At 47.0% G+C, this 27,789-nt stretch overlaps 1 protein-coding gene across 1 annotated transcript; it reads left to right on the top strand.

The window, feature by feature from the left end:
- The first annotated feature begins 88 nt into the window (after positions 1–88).
- LOC136643806 (cytochrome P450 2J4-like) lies at positions 89–27,113 on the top strand. The gene is made up of 9 exons (XM_066619156.1): positions 89–262; positions 2,494–2,656; positions 6,071–6,220; positions 7,828–7,988; positions 9,438–9,614; positions 9,745–9,886; positions 21,072–21,259; positions 25,056–25,197; positions 26,935–27,113. The coding sequence occupies exons 1-9, from the start codon at positions 89–91 to the stop codon at positions 27,111–27,113; spliced, it is 1,476 nt and encodes a 491-aa protein (XP_066475253.1).
- The last annotated feature ends 676 nt before the right edge of the window (positions 27,114–27,789 follow it).

Here is a 27,789-nt window from a genome sequence, read left to right as displayed (position 1 = left end):
CCTGTGAACAGGATCACATCCAAAGCTTCAGCTCACACTACTGCAGCACAGAGAGCTTCTGGTCTGAACCTGGGACAACTGCGCTTCCATGTTGGGACTGGGTTCCCTGTTCATCCTGTTCCTCCTGAGCCTTCTGACGGTGCAGTTTGTAAGGCTGCAATGGAGAAGCAAACGTCTTCCTCCGGGACCGACTCCTCTCCCAATTGTTGGAAGTTTGTGGCAGCCGAAGCTATTTCAACTCAGTCGTGACGTCCTGATGGAGGTATTTGTTTTCTGACCCTTGAATCAGTTGCCTGAGCAGTAGGCCAGCTTGTGTAGAAGTGATAGAGGTGATAAGAGAAATTGGGTTTTTGTATATTGAAACTGTTGCTCTCCAACTGTTAGGTTCTTTAGTAGTTATGGTTTGGCTACGGCAGCCCCAAAGTAGTTGCACAGTTTCTTTAGTGTATGGACACTGAGAAGAAAGCCACATGATGCAGGGAACACTTTGTTTTCACGGATGCCATGGTGATGTGTGTGTGTGTGTGTCTTTCCCAAAACGTGTGTGTAGGGATCTTTCACCTTTTGTCACTGTGCAAACACCTTTTAACTAGTCTGAAGAAAGAGAGGGGGGTAGGGAGTGAGGGCCCAATCCTATCCAATTTTCCAGTGCCCGTGCTGCAGTGCATGCTGCAATGGGGCATGCGCTGCTTCCTGTGGTGGGGAGGCAGTCACAGAGGCCTCCTCAAGGTAAGGGAATGTTTGTTCTGTTATCTCAGGGCTGCAATGTGGTTGCACTGGTGCTGGCAAGTTGGACAGGATTGGGCCCTGAGTCAGAGCCCAGACATTCCAAACAGACAAGTTGTATTTGACATAAATTAATGTGATGAACAAAAGGAACAGCATCAAAATAAAAGTCACTAATAACTATCAGCAATTGCTATTTATCCAGGTGAGCATAATTTAAAAAGGAGAAGAACTGCTTAAGCACACATATAGATAAGTGTGAGCAGGCATGAAAAAGTGAAAGAACCAGGAAGAGGCTTTTTCAACTTACAATGAAACTTCTCTCAGGAAACGCAGGGCTCCTTGCAGAGACAGCAGTTAACAGGAGGGGGAAGAGAAGCATCAGGGTGACGCAAGGTGGATTTACCTGTTTTTGAACCTATTCAGCTCAAAGGGAGAGAGAAGTTGATTGAAGGGCTCCCCTCACATACACTCTTCTGCTTGCATCTCTGCCCCTAGTCCAGCACTCATGAAGCGGTGCACCTTTCAAAGATCCTGCTCCTATGGTAAAATCCCAAGGGTGTGTTTCTTGGGTGAGCTACACCGGATAAGAGTAATAGAATCCTCAAGGAGTAACAGGATTCTCTAGGAGTAGGGAGCTGTAACCCATAAAGTTACACAGCTGAACTTGTTTCTCCCAAGAGAATGGTGTCACCATCACGTTCAAGGGGCAGCCTGTGTTTCCTGCTGGGAAGACCTTAAAGGCAAAAGGCCTGCAATTCTCAGAATACGCCTGACTCCCACCGGCTGCACTTTTATCAGGGATCATGGCACCCTTCAGTTGAGGCAGGCTGCAGTTTGAATACTTTCACTTTGCTTAGAAGCCTCTTAAGAGAAAGGCAGGCAAAGGGTTGATGGGGGATCAACCACTTGTCCTCCCATCCTGTTCACCCCAAATGTGTGGGTGCATGTGGGAGGCAGTGCCTGCCCAATGACTTCCCTAACTGCACACTGGATCTCTTCAATACAAGTTAGAACAATTAGGGCGCAATCCAAACCTGCGCTGCAGCAGGCAAGCCAGGAGGCTTGCACTGCATCCAACACAGGTTCACTGGCTGCAGCGGCTCAACCAGGGGCAAGGGGAAGCTCTTCCCCTTACCCCTGGGTAAGGGCTGTGCGCCCCAATGGGTCTCCTCGAACCTGCACCACCACTGGAGGTGGTGCAAGTTCGAGGAGAACGGAGCGGCTCAAAGCCACTCCTTTCTCCCCGGGGATGGGGGTTGGGATCCGGCATAACTACCCCAGCCCCGCCCCCAGCTATCCACGCACCGGCCCCCGGGGCCACTCATTGCCCGCCCTCCCCCCTGCCCAGAAACGCCCTCTCTCGCCTCCTCCCCAGCCCCCACGCCTACCTTCACCGCTTGTGTCGGCGCGGATGCACTGGCACAAGCAGCGGGGAGGAAGCCACCACAGAGGCTTCTGCCGGCTTCTGTGCATCAGCACATCTGCGTCACACAAACTTTTAAAAATTGAAATTAATTGTTATAACTTAAAGATAGGGAAGGTTTCTAAAATTGTAAATGATTAAACAGCTGTTCTCTGTACCTTTTATCCTGAAATGCCAGGACCAGCCTCTAGTTGCAATGAAAAATAAAACAATTATAACTCAGAGTAATTATTACAGAAATGAAAGTCTGCTCCCAAAGGCCCTTGTGCTAACAGGCTGGGAGGAAGAGAGGCTGTGTTCATGGACAGGTGAAGTGTACTTTTTATTGTGTTTTCCTACAGGTAGCAAAATCCTACGGAGACATCTACACTTTGTGGTTTGGCTGGAACCCTGTGATTATACTGAATGGATTCCAAGCGGTGAAGGAAGGTCTCACCACCAACCCAGAAGCGGTTGCAGGCCGGCCTCTGACTCCTATCTTCAGAGCGATGGCAAACAACAAAGGTGAGATGATCCTGCTATCCGCCAGAGACACATGAGTACACTGGTCATTCCTTGGATGTGAAAAGTCCTATTCCAGAACGGTTAAGGTGGAGTCCATTTTTAGCCTTCTACAGCTATAAAGCACATACATTCAGTTCCATATAGAATGTGTTTGATGTGCCCTGTCAAAGTGGAATTTGGCCTGATGAAGCTCTTTGAAGTGAACAACTTCTCCACATTTCAGAGATGTGGCTCAATCACAGCAGTTTGCTGGTGGGGGGGGAAGCTCAATCACAGCAGTTTAAATTCAGGGGGGAGAGGTAGCCTTAACGGTTTGCCAGCCTGGCCCCATGCCAGCCACCAGCTCCGCTTCTCCTCCTCCTCTTCTCACTCTGCAGTTTCAGACTGCAGGAAGTTGGGCTTCAACTCACTGGATTTGACTTTCAGCCCTCAAGGGCCCTCAAGGCGGCTGGGTGGGTGGTGTATGTACAAGGAGACCCATAGGCGGTCTTACTCAGAGGTAAGTAAAACTACTTTTTTCTTACCTCTGATTTGCCATCAGGACATGCCCCCTCCCCCCATAACATAAAGTGAGTGCCTTTTTGCTGTGGTTTTTTTTTTTTCCAACAAAGGTAACACTGTCCTTGAATGGCTGGACGAACTGGACATTGATATTTGATCTAGTTTAATTGTTATGTAAGTCCATGTATTATATGCCATATGCTAAATAAATAAATAAATGCTGTGGCTGCATGCTTTACTACGCAGGGGGAGAGGATTGGGTCTTCTGAGGCTGAACTTGACATTTGCTTCACTTCAAAAGTGGGTCAGGTTGCAGGTTGTCTCCATGGGTGTGGCCACAATTGCTAATGTAAAGGAATGCATTTCATCCTCTCTGGGCTTTAGGCAAGGTCCTTTTTCAAAATAAGGCAGGAATGGATGGTGCCAGTGGAACAACAAGGGATTTTGCTAATGATGTTTCTCATGTCATTTTCCAGTAAATGTGATTGGATGATAAATTTGGCTTGATCCAGCAGAGCTCTTCTTATGCTCTTAATTGATACCAGTTCAATTCAGATTGGCACAGAAACTGAGCATTGACTCACCAGTGTTCAAGCCTCCCACTACAAGTGTTTTATTTTCCTTTACTGATGGAGCATCTGAATCTGAACTCCAGAGTCAGGAAAACAATGTACATATAGGTCGTGTCTGGGAAAAAGAGAATCCCCAAATATAAATGATAGTAATTCCCCTCAACATACAGACAAGCAGAGGCCCAGCCCTTCCCCCTGAAAAGTGTGAAGCGGGTAGCACAGAACATGAGGGGTTTTATATTATATGATATAACATAAGAACAGCCCCGCTGGATCAGGCCATAGGCCCATCTAGTCCAGCTTCCTGTATCTCACAGCGGCCCACCAAATGCCCCAGGGAGCGCACCAGACAACAAGAGATCTGCAAGGCTTCCTGGGAATTGTAGTTAAGAACATAAGAACAGCCCCGCTGGATCAGGCCATAGGCCCATCTAGTCCAGCTTCCTGTATCTCACAGCGGCCCACCAAATGCCCCAGGGAGCACACCAGATAACAAGAGATGTGCATCCTGGTGCCCTCCCTTGCATCTGGCATCCTGACATAGCCCATTTCTGAAATGAGGAGGTTGCACATACACATCATGTCTGTAACCCATAATGGAATTTTCCTCTAGAAACTTGTCCAATCCCCTTTCAAAGGCATCCATGCCAGATGCCATCACCACATGCTGTGGCAAGGAGTTCCACAGACCAACCACACACTGAGTAAAGAAATATTTTCTTTTGTCTGTACTAACTCTCCCAACACTCAATTTTAGTGGATGTCCCCTGGTTCTGGTGTTGTTGGCATCCTTCAGTCTCGGAAAACTATGGTATTGCGCTCTGAATGGTCGTTCAGGAACAGAGTGTCCTCTCCAGTGCGCGAAGCCTGGGTAAAGTAGATATGGAGGACAGACTCTTTCTCATGCAGCAAATCCCCCCTCTCCACATCGCTGAAATGGTCCAATGGAAAAGCAAAAGCCAATACAGTTGGTTCCAGCGGCATTGCAGGAGTTGCCAGAATGTGACTATGTTCAGCCATGAACTGCCTCAGGGATTCCAGCTCCGGATTTTGCCTCGAGGTTGACTCCTGAAGGCTTTTCCATAACTGGATGTAGCCACAAGGCAGTGGAGGTTTGGGATCAGAGTTTTCCTTCTCTCAGATGAGCTGCCTTCCCAGGCTATCGAGTCCCATCTACCAGGTGGCTGTTTAGTCACCTTTTACGACAAGTACAGCCAAACTGAGGGCCTATTCTTATCCCCAGCCCCCAGGTGTTATGTGAGATTCTGATGTTATGTGAGATTGTAAAGAGCATCTCTCTATCCACTCTTATCCTTCCCTTGCATAATTTTGTGTGTCTCAATCATGTCCCCCCTCAGGCGTCTCTTTTCTAGGCTGAAGAGGCCCAAAACACATCATAAGGAAGGTGCCCTAGCCCAGTAATGATCTTCAACGCTCTCTTTTGCACCTTTTCCATTTCTGCTATGTCCTTTTTGTGATGTGGCGACCAGAACTGGACACAATACTCCAGGTGTGGCCTTACCATAGATTTGTACAACGGCATTATAATACTAGCCGTTTTGTTCTCAATACCCTTCCTAATGATCCCAAGCATAGAATTGGCCTTCTTCACTGCCACCGCAAACTGGGTCGTTTCTTCTCTTATGTTCTTATATTACTTTCTAATAGAGTATTTCAGAAAGCAGTTTACATAGAAATAAATCAATAAATGGTTCCCTGTCCCTAAAGGTTCACACTCAAAATAATAATAATAATAATAATAATAATAATAATAATAATTACAGAAGAGACACCATCAACAGCCACTTCAAAAGATGTGATGTAGGTGAGAAGAGGGACAGTTGCTCTTCCCCTGCTAAATATAAGAGAACATCACTTTTAAAAAAGGGGGCTTCAGTGAGCAGTGTCTGTGGTATCTGAGATTACATGCATGTATTTCATGATCAGGAGTTGAGTTCCTGAGCACAAAATGTATCATATGAAGTGGCATGAAGCCGGCTCCATTTCAGATTTTTTCATTGGTGTAGTTTTAGCAGTTGATCACACACCTATCAGGGATCACCCTTTCATCCTCTTCATCCCCTGCTCAGACAAACAGAATCAAGGGTCAGGCACGAACTGGGAAGGGAGTGCTCACTACCTGTTGCTGAAGCAAAATTGACATTCTGTGCGGTGTCTCATAATGGTAGGAAGGCTCAAGGTATTGGAATTAGTGTTTGAATGGCCACCTTAGATTCCGCCATTCTGGGAGTTGGATTCTGCACCCCAAGTAATGTCTTTGGTCCTGTAAACAACTCTACAGTATCTGCAGGGTTGCTAAGCTGATTTTCAATGGCTTCAGGTCTGTTGTTGGCAACTGGCAGAACATGGAAGAATCAGAGACGATTTACCCTTGTGACTCTGAAGAGCCTGGGCTTGGGGAAGACAAGCCTGGAGTACAAGATGCAGGAAGAGGTCCACCATCTGATAGATGCCTTTAGGAACACCAAAGGTACAGCTTGACTGAGCAAATGCATCTTTTGTTTATTTTCTTCCTGTCCATAAGCCTTTTCTTCTTCTGTACTCAAATGGAACACACACCCCCCCCCCCAACCTATCTTTGTATTGAGATTGAAACAAAGGAGCTGTTTTGGAATCATTGCATTGCCAAGCAAGATTTATTTATTTATTGCAATTTGATACTGCCTTTCAGCCAATGACCCAAGGTAGTGTGACATTTAAAAACACACAAATGAATAAAAAGTCAGAAGAGCAGCAGTGACATGGGTTGAGGTCTGAAGTTGGGGAGGCACTGCCTGCAGAGTTTGGTGATCCAAAAGTATGGTGGTGACATGATGATGGAATCGCCAAACATCCAGGTCACTGAGCTTCTGCGTTATTGTGATGTAGCAAATGTGCAATCACAGTGGAGAGGAGTGTCCAAACAGGGAGACTATACAGGGAGAGCCTAGAGCTGCAGCAGGTGAGAGCTCTGCCTCCCCTGTGATCGCACAACCCCTCCGAAACTGGGTGGAATGTGCAAGCAATCCAAAGTGAGGCTGAGGCTATTTTCCTTGTCTGACAGGTGAGGCTCTGCCTCCTTTGCCTCCTCAGACTGCACATCTCTGGAAAGCAGCATTGTTTTTGGCCCATTGGCAGTTCCTTCAGGAGGAGCCGCTGACATGAGTTCACTGGCTTGGGGTTGGTTCTTTCTCTTCTGTCGTCCTTTCTGGCACACAAACTCATGCGCAGCTGGGTGACAGTATCCCCCATTGTCCAGGCTGGGGATACTACAGCTATCTGTCCGATCTTCACTGGCCACTTGGAGCACAGACACAGCTGTGAAGGGAGAAAGTGAAGATCTGACAAAGATTAACCTCTGATGCTCCTTCTTTTGTACATCCAGCAGCATCTTTAAGCACAACTGGATGGGCAGTGCTGCAAGGGGCAGCTGTGGCAGTGGCAAGATGCATGTTGAAGTTAAAACAAAGAATGAATTAAGATCCTGCCCGAGGTCCCGTGGAGATGCATGCATGGGGGATGCATCTTCTATGGGGGGGGGGAGACACATGAAATCTCTCAGACCTGGGGAAGAGATTTGTGCTGATGGGGGCAGCAGATCCATGCAGTGTCAGGCAGTGCATCCTGTTGAGCCATCCCACATTATGAGGACCTCATTAAGTAGATTTGGTTTATTTATTGTATTGATAGCCCACCTTTAAGACCACCATTCTCACAATACAGCTCACAACAAGAGTGAAAATAAACTCAAATGCACAAGAAGAACATTACCACCAGAGGAAGAGATCCTTCCACTGCTCTCTCCTAAAGTAACCAGTATTGAATTGCCCTGTGCAGAAAGGGGGGGCGGGCTAGAGTAGGCATCAGGTCTTTTTGCCTGCCAGACTCCAACCCCACTTGCTTCTTCTCCCCCCCCCCCCTTGCACTACATCAGCTCTATGACTGAGGCTTCAAGACAGCAGCTTGGCTGAGTCCACCTAGTGAGTTTGTGGCTGTCACAGCATTTGAGCCAGCAGCTTCCTGGATTCCCAGTCAGATGTTTAGCCCCTGGGCTGCACTCCCAAGACTGGCTCATGACACAATCCATTCCACTTGCAGGAAAGCCCACAAACCCATCTTTTGCCCTCACACTGGCCGTCTCAAACGTGACTTGTGCCGTGGTCTTTGGGCACCGCTTCTCCTCTGACAACGAAACCTTTCATCAGCTGCTGGAAGCCATGGAGTGTATCTTTAAGTTTGGAGGGAGTCTCTTGCACTATGTGAGCAAACCCTTTTGTTACTTTGATCTTTTCCCCTTTCCCAAGAGTCAGAAATCAGGATGTTTCTGTAGCCAGACAAGTTGAGAGAGGAGAGGTCCTGGCAAAGAGTGGCTGGACTTGGCTGGTGGGAGGAAGGGCACAGCCCATTCTTGAGTTTCAGGGACTTCACCCCATCCATTGAAGACTGGACCGCTATGCATTCCAACTTGGGAGTAAGCCCCACTGTAATACCCCGTTCGTCTTATGGCTTTTTGGTTCATGGCATGCTAGCATTGCTGGTTTCCGCTGAATTTGTTCAGAAAAAGCAGTGACATTCCATCAGGGGAGGCAGGGCAGTAAAAAATAAAAGTACCTTGCCTTTCCACACCACTCCTTTCTTCTCCAGCACAGTCAGTGAGTTAAGCAAAACACACAGACACACATACATGCAAGCACACCCATGCATTACCATACACAGGGAAGCAACCAGCAGCCAATTTACTCCTGCCTTACTACAGGTTGAGCCTCATTATTCGCTTGAGTTCTGTTCCAAGCACTCACCTGGATGGCAAAAATAGCAAATCCACTATAGCAAATCCATTTAAAAAACAAAGTTTCTTTGCTCCAGTGATTTAAAAACAGCCTTGCTGACATTTGTGTTGTAAGGTAAGAGTCATTAAGAAGACAATTCTTCAATCAGTGGGCCACTTCACTCAACCCCTCCCTTCCCCAATGCAAAGTGATCACCTTTCTTTCACATGCTCAGGGGGAAGGGAGGGGTCCCCTGGAGAAAGATTGATGGGATTGTCAGCCAGCTGACCTCTCTCTCTCTCTCTTTAAGGGGGCTATTGTTAAAGGACTGTTCAGTTTTTAAAACTGATTTTAAAAGGGTGCATTTTTCCCCTTCTCCAGGGATCAGCACATTCCTTCTCATTTGCAGGGGCCATTCGTGTTGCATATAAAAAAAATCCGTGTATAAATAGGCTGGACCTGTATACTTCTTTTATAATGAATGCCATGTAGATTTCTCAGTTGCATGCTGGGTGGGCCTTGTTTTTTCTTTAGTGTCAATATGGCGCAGACACGTCTACTAAAATTGCAAGGGATGCTGGGGGAGGGGGGCGCGAACATCCTGCATCATGCATGAGTATCATCTAAACGGTGCACAGCAGGCCAGCATAACCGGTGGTCTACCAGGTGGGTGTGCATGAAATCTGCTCCACCCAGGCTTCATTCCAATTAGACCTTCCAAAAGTCAAAAGAAAAAGCTGCTCCGGCAGCCTGCCTAGAGAAGGATTTCTGCCAGAGTCATTGTAGTCATCACCCTGCCCTCAGGTGTCTGAGGCAGCTGAAGAAGGGGCTTTTCAGATGAGGAAGGTTCACAGTGGAGAAGGGGATCCCAGCAGGTACTTAATGGATATTGATGCTCATGGCTGTTTCTGAGCACCATTTGCCTGATATGTCTTCCAGTTCTATGATTTTTTCCCCTGGCTGATGCAACGTATCCCAGGGCGCCATAAGAAGATGTTGCTCAGCTGTGATGTTGTGCGTTCCGTCATAAAGAAGGAGATCAGCAACCACCAGGCAGCAGGGATGCCAGAGGAGCCACAGGACTTCATTGATTTTTACCTTGCACAGTTAGAGAAAGTAAGTGGCTGCTGTGTTTGTATTCTGAAGATGCACAACCCTTCCTTGTTGTTCTCAGTTATGAAAGACACCAGTTACGAGGGTAGCCTTGGACATGTCATGAGCCATTTCCTTCTTTGTTGCCCTGCAGAGCAAAGATGAGCGCAGACCAGTCTATGATGAAGATAACATGATGCAGTGTATATTTGACCTCTTTTTGGGTGGAACAGAGACCTCCAGCACTACCCTCTACTGGAGTTTGCTCTACATGGTGCTGTATCCAGACATCCAAGGTGAGAGAAGAATGAGATGAGCACATAGTCACATTTGTGTGTGGAGGGGGGAGGTGCATAGCTTGTTGGCAGAACCCACCTGCTTTGTGTGCACAAGACCCTAGATTCAGTCCCTTGTAACATCTCCAGGGAGGACTGGGAAAGCTCCCTGTCTGCAAACCCAGAAAGCCACTGCCAGTGGGTGTAGAAGGTATTCATCCAGCTAGACTGAGGGTCAGACTCCGTATAAGGCAGCTTCCTGTATTCACAGAATCCTGTACCCTCTCTGAGTTCTGTGTGGCTCTTGAATCCTTACAGAAGAAATAAAATGTCATCTTTTATACCGAGTAACTGAGAAGGTAATTTCAAGGCCGATAATGATAAGATGGGCCTGTTGGTGTACAATGGCCATGCTTCATTCCCTAAGAACAGAAGGAGAGCTCTGCTGGATGAGGCCAAAGACCCATCTCCAGTCCGTTATGCTGCTTCCCACAGTAGCTATCCAGATGCCTCAGAGTTTTCTCATGCACGTTGCAGTCTGATTAGTGCAGTGTTGGCTTGTATCTGTGTTAAAGTCTCCTCCAGCTGTCCTGGCACCGTTCTTTGACATATGCAGTTTCTCCATCATTTCTTATAAAATTGTGTTTGAATACTGATGGGATATTGTTGACCCCATAGCACTAGTAGTTTTATTTCGCTTCCCGCCTCTAATAAATATATATCATCCCTCCAGAGCTTTTATTATTATTATTATTATTATTATTATTATTATTATTATACCGCTTTTCAACTAAAAGTTCACAAAGCGGTTTACATAGAAAATCAAATAACTAAATGGCTCCCTGTCCCAAAAGGGCTCACAATCTAAAAAGATGCAGAAGAACACCAGCAGACAGTCACTAGAAAAGACACTGCTGGAGTGAGGTGGGCCAGTTACTCTCCCCCTGCTATAAAGAGGAGCACCCACTTGAAAGTGTGCCTCTTACCCAGTTAGCAGGGGTTTTAATACCTTTCTTACCTTAAAGGACAGCCCATGCTGCATTCATATCATTGCCCCCCCCCCCCCAATTTTCTTTGCCTTGGCTGCTGCACAATATATTTGACTTTTAAATACTGATGTTAGGTAACATGCATGGTTTTGCTTAAATACTAGTTTCTTGGATACAAATTTTCCTGAGTGGATCACCTTCTAAACCTACTCCTTTTGCAATGGAGTATTCAATCCAGACACATTAAAGTTTAAAATATTGACTGCATTAGCCATTATAAAACAAACACCCAATCCTAACTTGGACTGAGTGGCCTGTGCAGTATCTAGTGCAAGGTAAGGGTCAGCTGGAGCAGGGCCTCTGAGAGGCATTTTATCAGGGGGTACGAAGTTTCTTCTGGGCCCTTTTGCAAAGGGGGAGGGGTGAAACAGCGTGGGGGAGGGTAGTGACAGACCAGCAGAATGGGGCAGGAGAAGCAAAACAGGGGAGATGAGGATGGAGACAACTGGAAAAGTCTTTGGAGTCCAGGTCCCACATGGGACCCTTGTGGAATCAGCAGCAAGAGACAGTAATACGGGAAACCAAACATATTCCTAAGGCTCTCTAAAATCCTTTAAATATAGAAAACTATTGCAGAAAGTCAGCATCATTGTGTTTAGGCTCCCGCCAGAATGGAAAGTGTCCTGTGCAGACCAGACTTTCTTCTGCAGCAACTGTCCCTGAGCTCCTCTGCACTCCCTCATGGTAAGCGGTTCCACAGGCAAAGAGCTACTGTAGCAGGCCAGTTTCCTCCCAGATTAGGCACTGTGTTAAGGAGTGTCCTGTGTTCCTTGGCCCAGCATACATGGCTTGCCAGTAGCTGCAGCTACACACTTGTGGTCGTGTTCCCAGCATCCCATGTGGGCAACATCTGAGTAGACAGGAAAACACAAGGTCCCAGGAAATTTCTGGGCCCCCTCCTTTGGCTCCTGGGCCCCCTTTCTGAACCTGGGCCCAGGTACAAATTACCCCCTTTACCCCCCTCTCCTAGGCCCTGAGCTGGAGCACAACTTGGAGTAAGGGGATATTTTTCCCCTTACCCTGAGTAAAGCCCCAGCCACCCCATGGTGCTACTGGGATCTGTGCCAGCAATTTCACTGGCACAAATCTGAGCAATCCCTGCTGCCTAGGAATGGGGTCAGTATCCACATAACTGCCAGATCCTGGCCCCGCCTCCCACTCCCCAAATGCCTGACCCTGGGAACACCCACTGCCCATCCTCCCCTGCCCCAAAATGCCTCCCTCCTGCCTCCTCCCCACCAGACCCCTGTGCCAGCTGAGCTCGGCCAACTTATACTTATCTATACCTATACAACATACTTCTCAGGCCTGGGGTTCATGTCTGCACAGCGAGGCCAGCACAGGTTCCTGCTCTGGCCCGTCTCCCCTCAGAGTGGTACAAAAGTGCTCGATGGCACTTCTGGGAGACTCCTGGGCCAGCTCAAGGGACTTGCATCAGCCCAAGGCTGCTTCAGGATTGCACCCTTAAATTAAATTGAGAAATAAGAGATAGAGAATTAACAAGAAAGTTTGTGTAATCTAAGCAATGACTGAAAGTTACGCAAACAAAAGTCTATCTATCGTTTCATCCACCTTTCAGAAAGGTGTGAACTACCAGCCAAGCAGATGCCTCCGTCCAAGTCACTTTGATCTAACTAATGACCTGGAGATAACAAAAATAATAATAGAGTAAGATTCTTCTCTCGAGTTTTGCACCTAGAACACCTAGTGATTATTAACCTGTTGCCATTTATATCTAAGTTTCTTGATCTAAAAATAAGTATTACTGAAATGATTATATTTACATATAAGATATAACATTACAACATATAAATACATTTAATAGTTACTGTTCATTCCATGTGTTGCAAATTGCCAGGTGGGGAGTGCCTACTGTAAGATGCAATATTTAAGATAAGGTAAAGTAAACTGGAACAAGTCATCAATGAAGACCTGTTGCCCAGAGAAAGCTTTGTAGACTTCATAGGGCTCCTTCCCCTTCCACACTCACTGTGGAAGCTGAGCCCTTCTTCTGAAAAACTGTGCTTTATCCAGCCCATCAGTTCTGTGGTAGTTGCTGCATGTGTGCAGGGCTGGTAGCCCTCTTGGGCAGCTTCCAAGGGTCCAGCACCCCAGTACAGACACCAGTCCTGCCCCTTTCTGCATTGGGAGGATTGGACCGACAGGAGGAAGGCCGACAGGAGCCGAGGGGCATCCGGTTCGGGACTCCTCATCCCTATGGGATGAGGATGGGGAGGTTAGAGAACAACAAGACAAAGGCAGAGTAGGAGAAGAAATTGGGAAAGGTAGTGTGATGGGATGTGATAGACGGTTTGGCACAATGAGAGGATGCGGGGACAAAGAAGCGAATAAGCAGCGCATCCTGGGGCATTCTGTGTACAAATGCTTTTATGCAAATGCCCGAAGTCTATGAGCAAAGTTGGGAGAACTGGAATGTCTGGTGACAAGGGAAAACATTGACATAGTGGGCATAAAGGAAACCTGGTGGAATGCGGGGAATCAGTGGGATACCACAATCCAGGGCTATAAACTCTACAGGAGGGACAGGCAGGGGCGTGTTGGAGGTGGGGTGGCCGTTTATGTTAAGGAAGGGATAGAATCCAGCAAAGTAGAGATTGAAGGTGGGTCCGACTCCACCGTAGAATCTCTGTGGGTTAAATTACCAGGCTTGTGCAGCGATGTAATACTGGGGGCGTGCTATCGTCCTCCAGACCAGAAATCGGATGGGGACCTTGAAATGAAGAAACAGATCAGGGAGGTGACAAGGAGGGACAGGGTTGGAATCATGGGGGACTTCAATTATCCTCATATTGACTGGGTTAATTTGTGTTCTGGTCACGATAAGGAAACCGGATTTCTTGACGTGCTAAATGACTGTGGCTTAGATCAGCTAGTCACGGAGCCCACCAGAGGACAGGTGACTCTGGATTTAATATTGTGCGGTACGCAGGACCTGGTTAGAGATGTAAACGTTACTGAGCCATTGGGGAACAGTGATCATGCTGCGATCCGTTTTGATGTGCACGTTGGGGGAAGAATACCAGGCAAATCTCTAACAAAAACCCTTGACTTCCGACGGGCAGACTTCCCTCAAATGAGGAGGCTGGTTAGAAGGAGGTTGAAAGGGAGGGTAAAAAGAGTCCAATCTCTCCAGAGTGCATGGAGGCTGCTTAAAACAACAGTAATAGAGGCCCAGCAGAGGTGTATACTGCAAAGAAAGAAGGGTTCCACTAAATCCAGGAGGGTGCCCGCATGGCTAACCAGCCAAGTTAGAGAGGCTGTGAAGGGCAAGGAAGCTTCCTTCCGTAAATGGAAGTCTTGCCCTAATGAGGAGAATAAAAAGGAACATAAGCTGTGGCAAAAGAAATGTAAGAAGGTGATACTGGAGGCCAAGCGAGACTATGAGGAATGCATGGCCAGCAACATTAAGGGGAATAATAAAACTGTATTGGCAACCTTCAGTCTCGAAAGACTATGGTATCGCGCTCTGAATGGTGGTTCTGGCACAGCGTCTAGTGTGGCTGAAAAGGCCAATCCGGGAGTGACAATCCCTTCCACACCGGGAGCAAGTGCAGTCTGTCCCTGGTCTGTCTCCCTGGCTATGGGCCTTCCTTCTTTGCCTCTTAGCCTCAGACTGTTGGCAAAGTGTCTCTTCAAACTGGGAAAGGCCATGCTGCACAGCCTGCCTCCAAGCGGGCCGCTCAGAGGCCAGGGTTTCCCACTTGTTGAGGTCCATCCCTAAGGCCTTCAGATCCCTCTTGCAGATGTCCTTGTATCGCAGCTGTGGTCTGCCTGTAGGGCGCTTTCCTTGCACGAGTTCTCCATAGAGGAGATCCTTTGGGATCCGGCCATCATCCATTCTCACGACATGACCAAGCCAACGCAGGCGTCTCTGTTTCAGCAGTGAATACATGCTAGGGATTCCAGCACGTTCCAGGACTGTGTTGTTTGGAACTTTGTCCTGCCAGGTGATGCCGAGGATGCGTCGGAGGCAGCGCATGTGGAAAGCGCTCAGTTTCCTCTCCTGTTGTGAGTGAAGAGTCCATGACTCGCTGCAGTACAGAAGTGTACTCAGGACGCAAGCTCTGTAGACCTGGATCTTGGTATGTTCCGTCAGCTTCTTGTTGGACCAGACTCTCTTTGTGAGTCTGGAAAACGTGGTAGCTGCTTTACCGATGCGCTTGTTTAGCTCGGTATCGAGAGAATGAGTGTCGGAGATCGTTGAGCCAAGGTACACAAAGTCATGGACAACCTCCAGTTCATGCTCAGAGATTGTAATGTAGGGAGGTGAGTCCACATCCTGAACCATGACCTGCGTTTTCTTCAGGCTGATTGTCAGTCCAAAATCTTGGCAGGCCTTGCTAAAACGATCCATGAGCTGCTGGAGATCTTTGGCAGAGTGGGTAGTGACAGCTGCATCGTCGGCAAAGAGGAAGTCACGCAGACATTTCAGCTGGACTTTGGATTTTGCTCTCAGTCTGGAGAGGTTGAAGAGCTTTCCGTCTGATCTGGTCCGGAGATAGATGCCTTCTGTTGCAGTTCCAAAGGCCTGCTTCAGCAGGACAGCGAAGAAAATCCCAAACAAGGTTGGTGCAAGAACACAGCCCTGCTTCACTCCGCTTCGGATGTCAAAAGGGTCTGATGTGGAGCCATCGAAGACAACAGTGCCCTTCATGTCCTTGTGGAAAGATCTGATGATGCTGAGGAGCCTGGGTGGACATCCAATCTTGGGGAGAATCTTGAAGAGGCCGTCTCTGCTGACCAGGTCGAAAGCCTTTGTGAGATCTATGAAGGCTATAAAGAGTGGCTGTCGTTGTTCCCTGCATTTCTCCTGCAGTTGTCTAAGGGAGAATACCATATCAGTGGTGGACCTGTTGGCTCGGAATCCACACTGCGATTCTGGATAGACGCTCTCTGCAAGTACCTGGAGCCTCTTTAGTACAACTCGGGCAAACAGCTTTCCTACAACGCTAAGGAGAGAGATGCCGCGGTAGTTGTTGCAGTCACCCCTGTCACCTTTGTTCTTGTACAGCGTGATGATGTTTGCATCCCTCATGTCTTGAGGTACTCCACCTTCTCTCCAGCAGAGACAGAGGATTTCATGCAGCTCAGTGACGATGATCTCTTTGCAGCATTTTAGGACTTCAGCAGGGATGCTGTCTTTTCCAGGTGCCTTGCCAAAGGCAAGGGAGTCCAGGGCCACGTGAAGTTCTTCTAGGGTTGGTTCACTGTCAAGCTCTTCCAGCACAGGCAGGCACTCAATGTTGTTCAGTGCTTCTTCGGTGACTACATTTTCTCTGGAATATAGCTCAGAGTAGTGCTGCACCCAGCGTTCCATCTGCTGCGCCCGATCCTGGATGACCTCGCCTGTGGCAGACTTCAGAGGGGCAATTTTCTTCTGTGTTGGACCTAGGGCCTGCTTGATACCATCATACATCCCCTTGATGTTGCCCGTGTCAGCTGCTATCTGTATCTCGGAACAGAGCTGGAGCCAGTAGTCGTTAGCACATCTCCTGGCAGTCTGTTGGACTTTGCTGCGAGCAGTTCGGAGGACCTGCAGGTTGCGCTCACTGGGACAGGCCTTGTATGCTGCTTGAGCTCTCCTCTTTTCCTCAATGACTGGTGTCAACTCCTCAGAGTGGGCTTCAAACCAGTCTGCCGCCTTGTTGGTCTTCTTGCCGAATATGGACAAGGCGGTGTTGTAAACGGTATTCTTGAAATGTTCCCATCTGTTGGATGCGTTTGCGTCGGCCGGGCCTGGAAGAGATTCCTCAAGCGCTTGTGCAAATTCCTCCACTTTTCTCTGATCCCGGGTCTTGCTGGTATCAATGTGAGGTCTTCCTTCCTTTTTCGTGTGATACAGTCGCTTTGTTTGCAGTTTCACTCTGCTGCACACCAGGGAGTGGTCAGTGTCGCAGGCAGCACCATGATAACTGCGTGTGATCTTGATGCTGGGAAGGCTGGAGCGTCTGGTGAGGATCAGGTCGAGCTGGTGCCAGTGCTTTGATCTTGGATGTCTCCAAGAGACTCTATGTCTCTTTTTCTCTTTTCTTCTTTCTGCCCCTTCAAAAAATTCATTCATTCATTCCACCTTTATTGGCATAAACAATCCAACAAGAAAACAAAATTAAAACATTCAGGGTGGCCACCAATCATTGATCAGGCAAAGAAATACAGAGGAATTTATGCCTTGACAGTGCCTTAAATATATATTTTGCTACATTTGATGAGCAGCACTCATTTCTCCTGTCTAACAAGTACCGGACCAAGTCTGTATCTGAACCATGAAAGCTTTCTAGGAATAGATATAGAAATAGATGGTGTAAATCAATATAGTGGGTACAATACAAAAGTACATGGGTCAAGGACTCTTTTGAGGTCAGGTTGCAAGGAAATGACTGGGGACTTTCCAATGGTCTATTAAATCTTGCTCTTAGTACATTTGTAGGTAAGATATTAAACCTACCCAGTGTAAAGGCTCTATGGATCTGAGGTGAACACATGAACGATAGATAGCTTGAACCCAAATCAGAGAACCCAAATCAATGAATGAATGAATGAAAAAAATTCTTGTTTGTACTCTGGTAGCATGTAGGCTTGGCTACTGAAACCCTTCTAACTGGTCTATTGTTGGCCTTTACTTCTTTACTGTAAACACTTTACTTCTGTCCAGCACTCTGCTAAGATTATTTATCTGTCTCACTACATCAGCCACACCAAGCCTCTTGCTGAAATCCCTTTACTTCTTCCCTCTCTGAGTCACCCCAGGGCTATGTATTTGAGGGGAAAAAATCAGTGAATGAAAGTTAGAGGAATATTTTTCTCATTAGTAATTTATGAAAAGAATTGTTGTCCTTTTGAGATAAAATTAGTCTGTTTCACTTTTGTGGAAGGAACATTTGAGTGCTCTTTGCAGTGTCAATGTTAAATGCACTCAGCTGTCTGAATTGAAGTTGGCTTATTTACTCTTTCATGTTTGTCAGATATGGAAGGCTGGGAACAAGATTTGGAATGGTGTACAGGTATTTTGTGATATTTGGATATTGTTACTAGAAAGTTGGGCCAGCTGGAAATTTTCATTCTCATTCCCTAATGGTAGCTAGTTTTAGTTAAGAGGTTTTTTTGTTGCTAGAATGTGTGGCAGTTGTAACAGTTGTTGTTATCCCTGGGGGCTGGGGCTAAGAATAGGCCCTCAGTTTGGCTGTACTTGTCGTAAGAGGCGACTAAACAGCCACCGGGGAATAATAAAAACTTCTTCAAATATGTTAGAAGCAGGAAACCCACCAGAGAAGCGGTTGGTCCTCTGGATGGTGAGGGAGGGAAAGGGGAGATAAAAGGAGACTTAGAGATGGCAGAGAAATTAAATGAGTTCTTTGCATCTGTCTTCACTGCAGAAGACCTCGGGCAGATACCGCTGCCCGAATGGCCCCACCTGACCGAGGAGTTAAGTCAGATAGAGGTTAAAAGAGAAGATGTTTCAGACCTCATTGATAAATTAAAGATCAATAAGTCACCGGGCCCTGATGGCATCCACCCAAGAGTTATTAAGGAATTGAAGAATGAAGTTGCAGACCTCTTGACTAAGGTATGCAACTTGTCCCTCAAAACGGCCATGGTGCCAGAAGATTGGAGGATAGCAAATGTCACGCCTATTTTTAAAAAGGGAAAGAGGGGGTCCCGGGAAACTATAGGCCGGTCAGCCTAACATCCATACCGGGTAAGATGGTGGAATGCCTCATCAAAGATAGGATCGCAAAACACATAGACGAACAGGCCTTGCTGAGGGAGAGTCAGCATGGCTTCTGTAAGGGTAAGTCTTGCCTCACAAACCTTTGAGAATTCTTTGAAAAGGTCAACAGGCATGTGGATGCGGGAGAACCCGTGGACATTATCTATCTGGACTTTCAGAAGGCGTTTGACACGGTCCTTCACCAAAGGCTACTGAAAAAACTCCACAGTCAGGGAATTAGAGGACAGGTCCTCTCGTGGATTGAGAACTGGTTGGAGGCCAGGAAGCAGAGAGTGGGTGTCAGTGGGCAATTTTCACAATGGAGAGAGGTGAAAAGCGGTGTGCCCCAAGGATCTGTCCTGGGACCGGTGCTTTTCAACCTCTTCATAAATGACCTGGAGACAGGGTTGAGCAGTGAAGTGGCTAAGTTTGCAGACGACACCAAACTATTCCGAGTGATGAAGACCAGAAGTGATTGTGCGGAGCTCCAGAAGGATCTCTCCAGACTGGCAGAATGGGCAGCAAAATGGCAGATGCGCTTCAATGTCAGTAAGTGTAAAGTCATGCACATTGGGGCAAAAAATCAAAACTTTCGATATAGGCTGATGGGTTCTGAGCTGTCTGTGACAGATCAGGAGAGAGATCTTGGGGTGGTGGTGGACAGGTCGATGAAAGTGTCGACCCCATGTGCGGCGGCAGTGAAGAAGACCAATTCTATGCTTGGGATCATTAGGAAGGGTATTGAGAACAAAACGGCTAGTATTATAATGCCGTTGTACAAATCTATGGTAAGGCCACACCTGGAGTATTGTGTCCAGTTCTGGTCGCCACATCTCAAAAAAGACAGTGGAAATGGAAAAGGTGCAAAAGAGAGCGACTAAGATGATTACGGGTCTGGGGCACCTTCCTTATGAGGAAAGGCTACGGCGTTTGGGCCTCTTCAGCTTAGAAAAGAGACGCCTGAGGGGGGACATGATTGAGACATACAAAATCATGCAGGGGATGGACAGAGTGGATAGGGAGATGCTCTTTACACTCTCACATAATACCAGAACCAGGGGACATCCACTAAAATTGAGTGTTGGGCGGGTTAGAACAGACAAAAGAAAATATTTCTTTACTCAGCGTGTGGTTGCTCTGTGGAACTCCTTGCCACAGGATGTGGTGATGGCGTCTAGCCTATACGCCTTTAAAAGGGGATTGGACAAGTTTCTGGAGGAAAAATCCATTACGGGGTACAAGCCATGATGTGTATGCGCAACCTCCTGGTTTTAGAAATGGGTTATGTCAGAATGCCAGATGCAAGGGAGGGCACCAGGATGAGGTCTCTTGTTATCTGGTGTGCTCCCTGGGGCATTTGGTGGGCCGCTGTGAGATACAGGAAGCTGGATTAGATGGGCCTATGGCCTGATCCAGTGGGGCTGTTCTTATGTTCTTATGACCATGTCAGCAACTGTTGGATGCTGGCCAGGTAGGCTCCTGCACCCAAATCTTGGTGGTGGGGACCCTCATGTTCTGCAACACACGCATGTTCTCACTCTGCTTCTCCTGGTCACACCTCTTCCCTCACCCTCCATTAAAAAATTGTGAGGGGGCAATGGGCTGGACTGTCTCATCTTCTCCTCCTCTTTGCCAGCACATTTTTTGAAGGGATGATGAGGATGCAGAGGGGGAGGCATGTAGGCCAAATGATGGTATGTAGCCCTTGTTCCCTGTACCCTGGATGGACAGGTGTGGGCAAGAGTGTGACTCTGCCCTGCTGCAGTGAGCATGGGCGACTCTTGCATGGCCACCTATCACATTGTGTTTGTCCCACCTCTGAGTAGCTGCAAGAGTAATGTTCTTGTCCTTGCCAGCTGCATGGCCAAAGTAAGGGGAGGGGGTCCCATGGAAGTAGGATCCCTGCAGAGGCCATGCAGCCAAGGGCCTGCCTCAGTCTGGAAAGAGAGAGAGAGAGAGAGAGAGAGAGAGAGAGAGAGAGAGAGAGAGAGAATGTAATTCTGAAGTGTGTTTCGTAGCCCTTTTCCAGTTTTGTATATGCAGCAGAAAAGTGTGGATTAAATAAACTACACCACTCCAGATTGCAGGTGGAGAATCACCTGTTTTTATGCTCCCTACATTAAAAATACAATTTCTCCTCCCTTGCAATAGATATTCAACACTGTTGGCTGAATGGCTGAGCTAGAGCCTCTGTCATTGAGGAGCTACTTGTCTATTTCCAGACATTTTTTTTACTTGGGGGAGCATCCAAAAGTGATTACCCCCACCAGTAGGCTGACATGCTACAGCCCATGGTCTGCCTTCACCTCCTACCACTTCATTCTACTACATGTGCAGACCAGGCCTTAGCAATGGAATGTTTGGAATCTCTCTGCATCCTGAATGAATCCCTTTTGCTTCTATAGATGAATAATCTGTTTCTCCCCAGCGAAAGTCCAAAAGGAGATGGATGCAGTTTTGGCTCCTGGCCGAATGATCTACTATGAGGATCGCAAGATTCTGCCCTACACAAATGCTGTGATCCACGAGGCCCAGCGCTTCAGCAACGTTGTTGCCATTGGGATGCCCCGACTTTGTGCAAAGGACTTCATGTTGGGGCAATTTCACCTTCAAAAGGTAAACAGATTTCTTGTGAGCCTGCTCTTCCTCCTTCAAATGTCTAGGAAGATGATGCAGAGCCTTGTTGGTTTGTTTTTTATTTGTTTTTGTCATGCTTCTGCAATTAGATGCAGGGCCATAAAATGAGCTCTCCAGTCTAGTTTGCAAAAGAGTCTGCATGCAAAGGTGGAGGGAGATGGAAATTTGGAAAATGAGAAAACTGGTCCTTTAGACTCTTCCCACTTGAGCTGTGTTTAATGCTGAGGCTGCAAGCCTGTAACGTCCATGGCGGGAAGAGGCCCCTTCCCTGGGGTTGTTACCGAGCGCAAGGGGCTTACCCGGTCGATGAGCAGTGGTCGGCGGTGAATTAAAGGACGGAAAACAGGTATGGTAGCTCTACACAGGCAGTTTAATTGCGTCAACCGTTTTACATTCATGTGGACCTTTACTGCACAGCCCATCACACTCTATGCTGACTTGTGCCGTCATCGTCTGATCCTCTCAGGACCCGGCCCTTCTGGCTCCTTGGCGGTTTCAGCCCAAGCTTCCTGGCCAGGGTCTCTTGGCCCTGAGCCCGGGCTCTGGAGGGCCACAACCCTGCTGGCTGGAGTCAGGCTGGCTGGCTGGCCTTGGGAGGGCCCACGGTACCTCTGTGCTGGATCACCGGTCAGTTAGCCACCACGGGGTATAGTTGGCAGCTGGTGCAAGGTCACGAGAGCAAAGTTCAAAAGCAAACTCAGTAGGCAAGAGTTGTGATCGTCTGCAAGCTTTATTTCATTGCCAGCAATGGGCCTCTCAGGGACTCTTGTCCAAATATGGAGAGCAATGACAGCTGTGTGGTAACTCTCAGTGTCTCCAGAGAAAAGCAATGTTCCAGTGTGTGTCTCTGTTTATATAGCATTTTGGCTTCTTTGTGTGAAAATCTGTCATTGGCTGGGGTTATGACATCAGAAATGGAGGCTTTCTCAGGATTAGTTACAGATTTACAGCATCTGATTGGTCAGTTTCAAGTTACAGATTCCATATAAGGCAAATACTTATACAAAAACACTGTTTCCAAAAACCACTAGGTGGCGCTGTTTACTTTTTTATTACAGAGCTAGTCTAAATTCCTTTCTGTTTGGTTTTATCGGTGGGCTTTTAACTTCTGTTTAACTTAAACCTCTGGTTTTCTGTAATTCTTAATATGTATATAAACTTATTTTTAATACAAAACAAACTAAATTCTTACTGCAAACAAGGATTTCAAGAGACTTTCTTCTTTATTTTAATTAATTTTAGCTCCTTCTGCCAGCGTTTACCTCTTGACAAACATTCTTAGGAATGTTTGCTAATTAGGGCTTTTTCATATTATCTAGTCCAGCTGTTTATCTGTTTCTGTCTGGCTAGTTTCTGCTGATGTCTGTATCTGCCAAGCTCCATTTTAATTAGCGGCAGATTTACTGTCTTTATTCTTCATTAAAATGTTAGTGCTATCTCTTTAGCCTATGTACGACCCCTAGTTTTCTCGCTTCTTGCAATAATTTGTTACTGCAAATGTCAAGAGATATTCTTTTTCTGGCTTTCTTGATTAATTGGTGCAGGTGTATCCTGGCTACTTATAAATTTGTCTTATAATCTGTCTCTCTTTGTACTTCCTTAGTTCTAATTAAAATTAACAAGCTGGACTTTAAAGAGATATACAGAGTTCTTATCTGTAAACTATAACTTTTCTAGAGTCTCCTTGTCAAACTCTTAATTAACTTTGCCAGACACCTGCCTTTTCAAGGTTACTTCTGAATTACAATTTATAAACCTGTGGCTCTAAATCTCTTTAATAGTTTTCCCCTTTCTGTGTATTTCTGTACTATTATTTATCTTTCAATAACATCAGGCAATTAAGCTTCACTCCAACAGCCAATCTATACATTGTTTTTTAAAGTGTAATCAATCTCTATAATTATTAATGCATTAAAGAACTATTGGCATTTCTGTGATGCTCTAGTGTCTACAAAGCCTTTTCCAAGGCTATTCTCTGTTCAGCCTAGCTTCATCCATCATTTTCCCAATTAAACTTGACAGCTGGGAAATTCCAGCCTCTTTATCTAGTTTTTGACAGCTTGAGTCTGATTTACAGCTTGTCTCTGTTTCACTTTCAGACTTCTTCAGACAAAGTGGATTTCATATGTTTTAAGCATTGCTAAACATAATATTTTCCTATTTCTTGAATCATAAAAACAAATAACTAATTTAGCTATTAACATCCATTAACATTTGGTTCATTAACATGAGTAAACATTTGAACATTTCCCTATTAAACTGCTAAACATATAAACTATAATGTGTCTGTTTTTGCTTGGCCCATGGCTTTCAGAGCCTTGCCTCAGCGGTGAGCGCCTGGCTCAAAAACCCAGTCTCTCCAGGGTACGCCCTCTGGGTCCAGGCAGGTCCTGGGTCAGGGAGGTCCCTGCCCAAGCCTCCCCTCTCTAGAGCGGACCACAGCCCCTTCCCTCTAGAGGCCTCTCTCTTTCCCCTCAAGCAGGGGAGACTTTCCCCCTCTGGCTTCACTCTGGCCTTCCACCCCTCAGGAGAGGAGCAACCTCCCTCTTCCCTCTCCAGGCTCCTTATGAGGCCAAACTCAGGTCGGTCCAGCCCACCCCTCCTGACCATGCATCTGCCTGTTCCCAGCTGTTCCTTGTCCCTACTCCCAGGTAGGTGTTCTGCAAGGGCCCCAGTCCTGATGACACTTGGGGCTTACTCCCGAGTAGGCCTCGACTCTAGAGGAGATCCCTGTTCCCAGGGAACTCCTGGCCACCTGGGCTGGGCCCATGTGACAAAGACTTTACACTCTTTCCTGGGAGTAAGCTCATTGGACAGAGTGGGACTTATTTCTGTGTAAACATATATTGGATTGCTGAGTGAACATACGTTGATGGCTTTTATTGTCTAAAAAAGTACAAATGGCATCAACCACACTGCACACTCCTGACCTTTTTCCCAGTTCTATGATATCCTTTTTGAGTTGGCACAACCAGAACTGGGCAGTCTTCTGAACAGCACACAAGAATTCTAGGCAGTGGCGTTATGATGGTTACTGTTTTATTTTGAATTTTCAACGCTGAATTTGCCTTTTCACTGCTGAAGCACATTGAGGCCTTGTTTCCACCCATCCACTATGACTTCAAGTTTGGTTTCTTGAGCATTTAGAGCAAGTTTGGTCCCTGTCCGGGTATACTTGAAATGAGGCTTGTAATTGTACCTTTTTTTTGCCCCAGGGTGCCAGATTCTTGAGCCATGCCACTGCCACCAGCTGGGACCCTATCAGGACATATTTAAAGTGAGGATTGTAATTGTACACTGACAGCGTTGCACAATGTGGACCCAGCACAGGCTTGCTACAACCCCCCCCCCACACACACACACACACACACAAGTCCTTGTCTGTTTTGCAAAAGAGAAGATTTAGTTGTTGTCTTCTATGCGGGCTACCAAGGAGGCCCCAATCCAAGTGGTGCTTCTCTTACATTTAGGAGGGGGAGAGCAGATGTCCTGCTTCATTCCAGCAAAGTGTCTCCAATGGTTGTTTACTGGTATCTCCACCTTGGTGGCTTTTTTCTTTTTTTAAAGATACTGAGACCCTTTGGGACACAGAATCATTTTCTCATTCCATTAGCTATGTAAAGTGATTGTGAGCATTGCACTGAAAAATGAGGATAGATATTAATAAATGTGTAAATGTTGAAAAACGGCTCTCCTTCTAATAAATTTCTTTCCCTGGAGCTCAGCTGAGAGGCCAAATGAAACAAACTAAACTAAACTAAACTTCTCTTTGCAGGGCATGGTCATTTTCCCAAACTTGGCTTCTGCCTTGTATGACCCCAATGAGTGGGAGACGCCTCGACAGTTCAGCCCAGGCCACTTCCTTGACAAGGACGGGAATTTCACCTGTCCAGAAGCCTTCGTTCCCTTTTCAATGGGTAACTGCACAGACTGGGAAAAGCTCTTTCATACCATTGAAGCTCAGGGTTTGAAAAAGGGTCTGCTTCCCAGAACACCCGCATGGAAAAGTTGCACATTAAGCTACAGGCAAAACTTGGCCTTGCAGTTTTGAGTTTTTTAAAAAAGAAATAGCAGCTGAAAGTATCATGAAAGGGATTGGAACCAGAGGGGCGTTGGGAGCGGCTAAGGGTGTTGCCCATTGTGATTTCATTCATGGTCGTGCTTCCCCATCCTAAGGCTCCATACCCCTTCCTCTGTAGTTCAGCTTCTGTTCATACCCTTGCAGCTGCAAGTTTTTTAAACATAAGCCACCAGGTCACCTGATAGTCTACGTATGCCCAAAGGTATGCTGTTCCCAGGGCCTAGGAGAAGGGGGTAAAGGAGGTAATTTGTACCTGGGCCCAGGGGCAGAAAGGGGGCCCAGGAGCCAAATATGGGGGCAAGGAAATTTCCTGGGATCTTATATTGTCCTGTTCCCCCTGGATTAGCTGTCAGTGTGGGATGTGCTGGGCCAAGGAAGGCATACATGACACTCCTTAACACAGTGTCAGATCTGGGAGGAAACTGGCCTGCTGCAGTAGCTCTTTGGCATGTAGATCAGCTTGCCATGAAGGAATGTATAGGAGCTCAGGGACACAGCAGCGGGGCTACAGCTGCTGCAGAAGTATATTGTGGTGCAGACAGGACACTTTCCATTCTGGTGTGAGCCTAAATATGAAGGTGCTAATTATCTGCAAGGATTTGCTATATTTAAAAGATTTTAGAGAGACTTAGGAGTGCATTTGGTTTTTTTCATATTACTGTGTCTAGCTGCCAACACTGCATGGGCAGGTAGACCTGGGCTCTGCATTAGGAAGCCCAGTAGATCTTGGCTCCAAAGACTTTTCCTGCAGTCATCCTCCTCTCCCTGCCCTGTTTTGCCCCATCCCTGCCCCTGTTCTGCCTACTGTTATCACCATCCACCCCTGCTCTGTTTCATCCCCTCCCCCTTTGGGAAGGGGCCCAAAAGAAACTTTGTACCCCCTGTTAAAATTCCTCTTGGAGGCCCTGGCTGTTCCTGTCATGGCTTGTGCTCTTCAGGGGGGGAAGTGGGGGCAATAACTCAGTATCCTAATGAGCAGCATAAAATGGTGTCTAGTTTGCTGGTTTGCTGTACTGGACTCCTTCATCACCCTTACTGGGAGCCACACCACAGACAGGCTGGTGCTGAAGGATGGTATGTTGTGGTGGAGTGACCAAGAAAAGGGACATGTAGCTGCCTGAGGTTCAGTCCTCTTGGATTAGCAGAAACTGAGCCAGGATGAAGTCAAAGGCTGAATGGTTAGACTTTTCAGCATTTTATTCAAGATTGTCTTTTTTGCCTTCAATAGTTGGGACATGCAGAAGCAAGTCTCCTTCAAGACAAGCCTGGATTCGTCTTTAACATGAACTCTGGGAATCACCTGCTTACGCCCACCTGACAAGCAATTTTACACTAGTCTGAAATGCTGCTCTGCTGCCTGCCATGTTATCCTCTCAGTTTAGAATCACATTCCCATGTCCAATGTACAGAGATACACTCAGAGCCATCAAATAAGTGTGCTGTGGACACAGGATTGTGGAGGACCCAAGAAATGTGTTTGATTTGTTGAGGACTGCTTTTCAGCTGGAATGTTCCCTGTAGCACACCCTGGGCACTGATTGTCCTCTCTCTCTCTCCCTCTCTCCCCTTGCAGGACATCGTGTGTGTTTAGGAGACCATTTGGCCAGGACGGAGATGTTCCTTTTCTTTGCAAACCTTCTGAAGACATTCACATTCCATATGGCAGAAGGAACCAAAGATGTAAACACGGAGCCTGTTGTGGGGGGAACTCTGCAGCCTCAGTACTTTGAGATCTGTGCTATTCCTCGATAAGCCTTGTGTGCAGTCTCTGCCTGCCTGTTTTTAGGGTGTTGCATGGCAGCGACAGACAGTACCGTGAATTGAAGGATTTGGTTTCCCAGCCCAGAATGTTGTGGCTTTCTTCCAATTCTGTTGTTCTTTCCTGGTATAAAGGAAAAAGGGTGTATTTGGAATAACTTAACAATAACAGCAGGTATTTAGTGTGCTGTAGTGATCTGAGTGCTGGACTCAAGTGTGAGTCAAACAAGTGTGCCCCATATGAACCCAGCTACTGCTTCGTGAGGGGCCACATTGCAGCCTGAAGACAGAAAAAAAGCCCCGCAGGATCAGGCCACAGGCCCATCTAGTCCAGCTTCCTGTGTCTCACAGTGGCCCACCAAATGCCCCAGGGAGCACACCAGATAACAAGAGACCTGTAAGGCTTCCTGGGAATTGTAGTTAAGAACATAAGAACAGCTCCATTGAATCAGGCCACAGGCCCATCTAGTCCAGCTTCCTGTGTCTCACAGGGGCCCACCAAATGCCTCAGGAAGCACACAAGACAACAAGAAACCTGCATCTTAGTGCCCCCCCCCCCCCCACATCTGGCATTCTGAGGTAGCCTACACCTAAAGTCAGGAGGTTGCACATTACACATCAGGTCTCGTAACCTGTGATAGATTTTTCCTCCAGAAATGTGTCCAATTTC

This window comes from Tiliqua scincoides, chromosome 3, assembly GCF_035046505.1.
Source record: "Tiliqua scincoides isolate rTilSci1 chromosome 3, rTilSci1.hap2, whole genome shotgun sequence".
Taxonomy (NCBI): Eukaryota; Metazoa; Chordata; class Lepidosauria; order Squamata; family Scincidae; genus Tiliqua; species Tiliqua scincoides.
Note: the sequence above shows the minus strand (reverse complement) of the source record. Positions and strands in the feature narration are given on the sequence as shown.

Coding starts and splice junctions, on each gene's coding strand:
- LOC136643806 (XM_066619156.1), top strand. CDS start 89: ATGTTGGGACTGGGTTCCCTGTTCATCCTGTTCCTCCTGAGCCTTCTG. Junction 7,989..9,437: donor GAGGGAGTCTCTTGCACTAT/GTGAGCAAACCC, acceptor TATGTCTTCCAG/TTCTATGATTTTTTCCCCTG. Junction 9,887..21,071: donor GCTGTATCCAGACATCCAAG/GTGAGAGAAGAA, acceptor GTTTCTCCCCAG/CGAAAGTCCAAAAGGAGATG.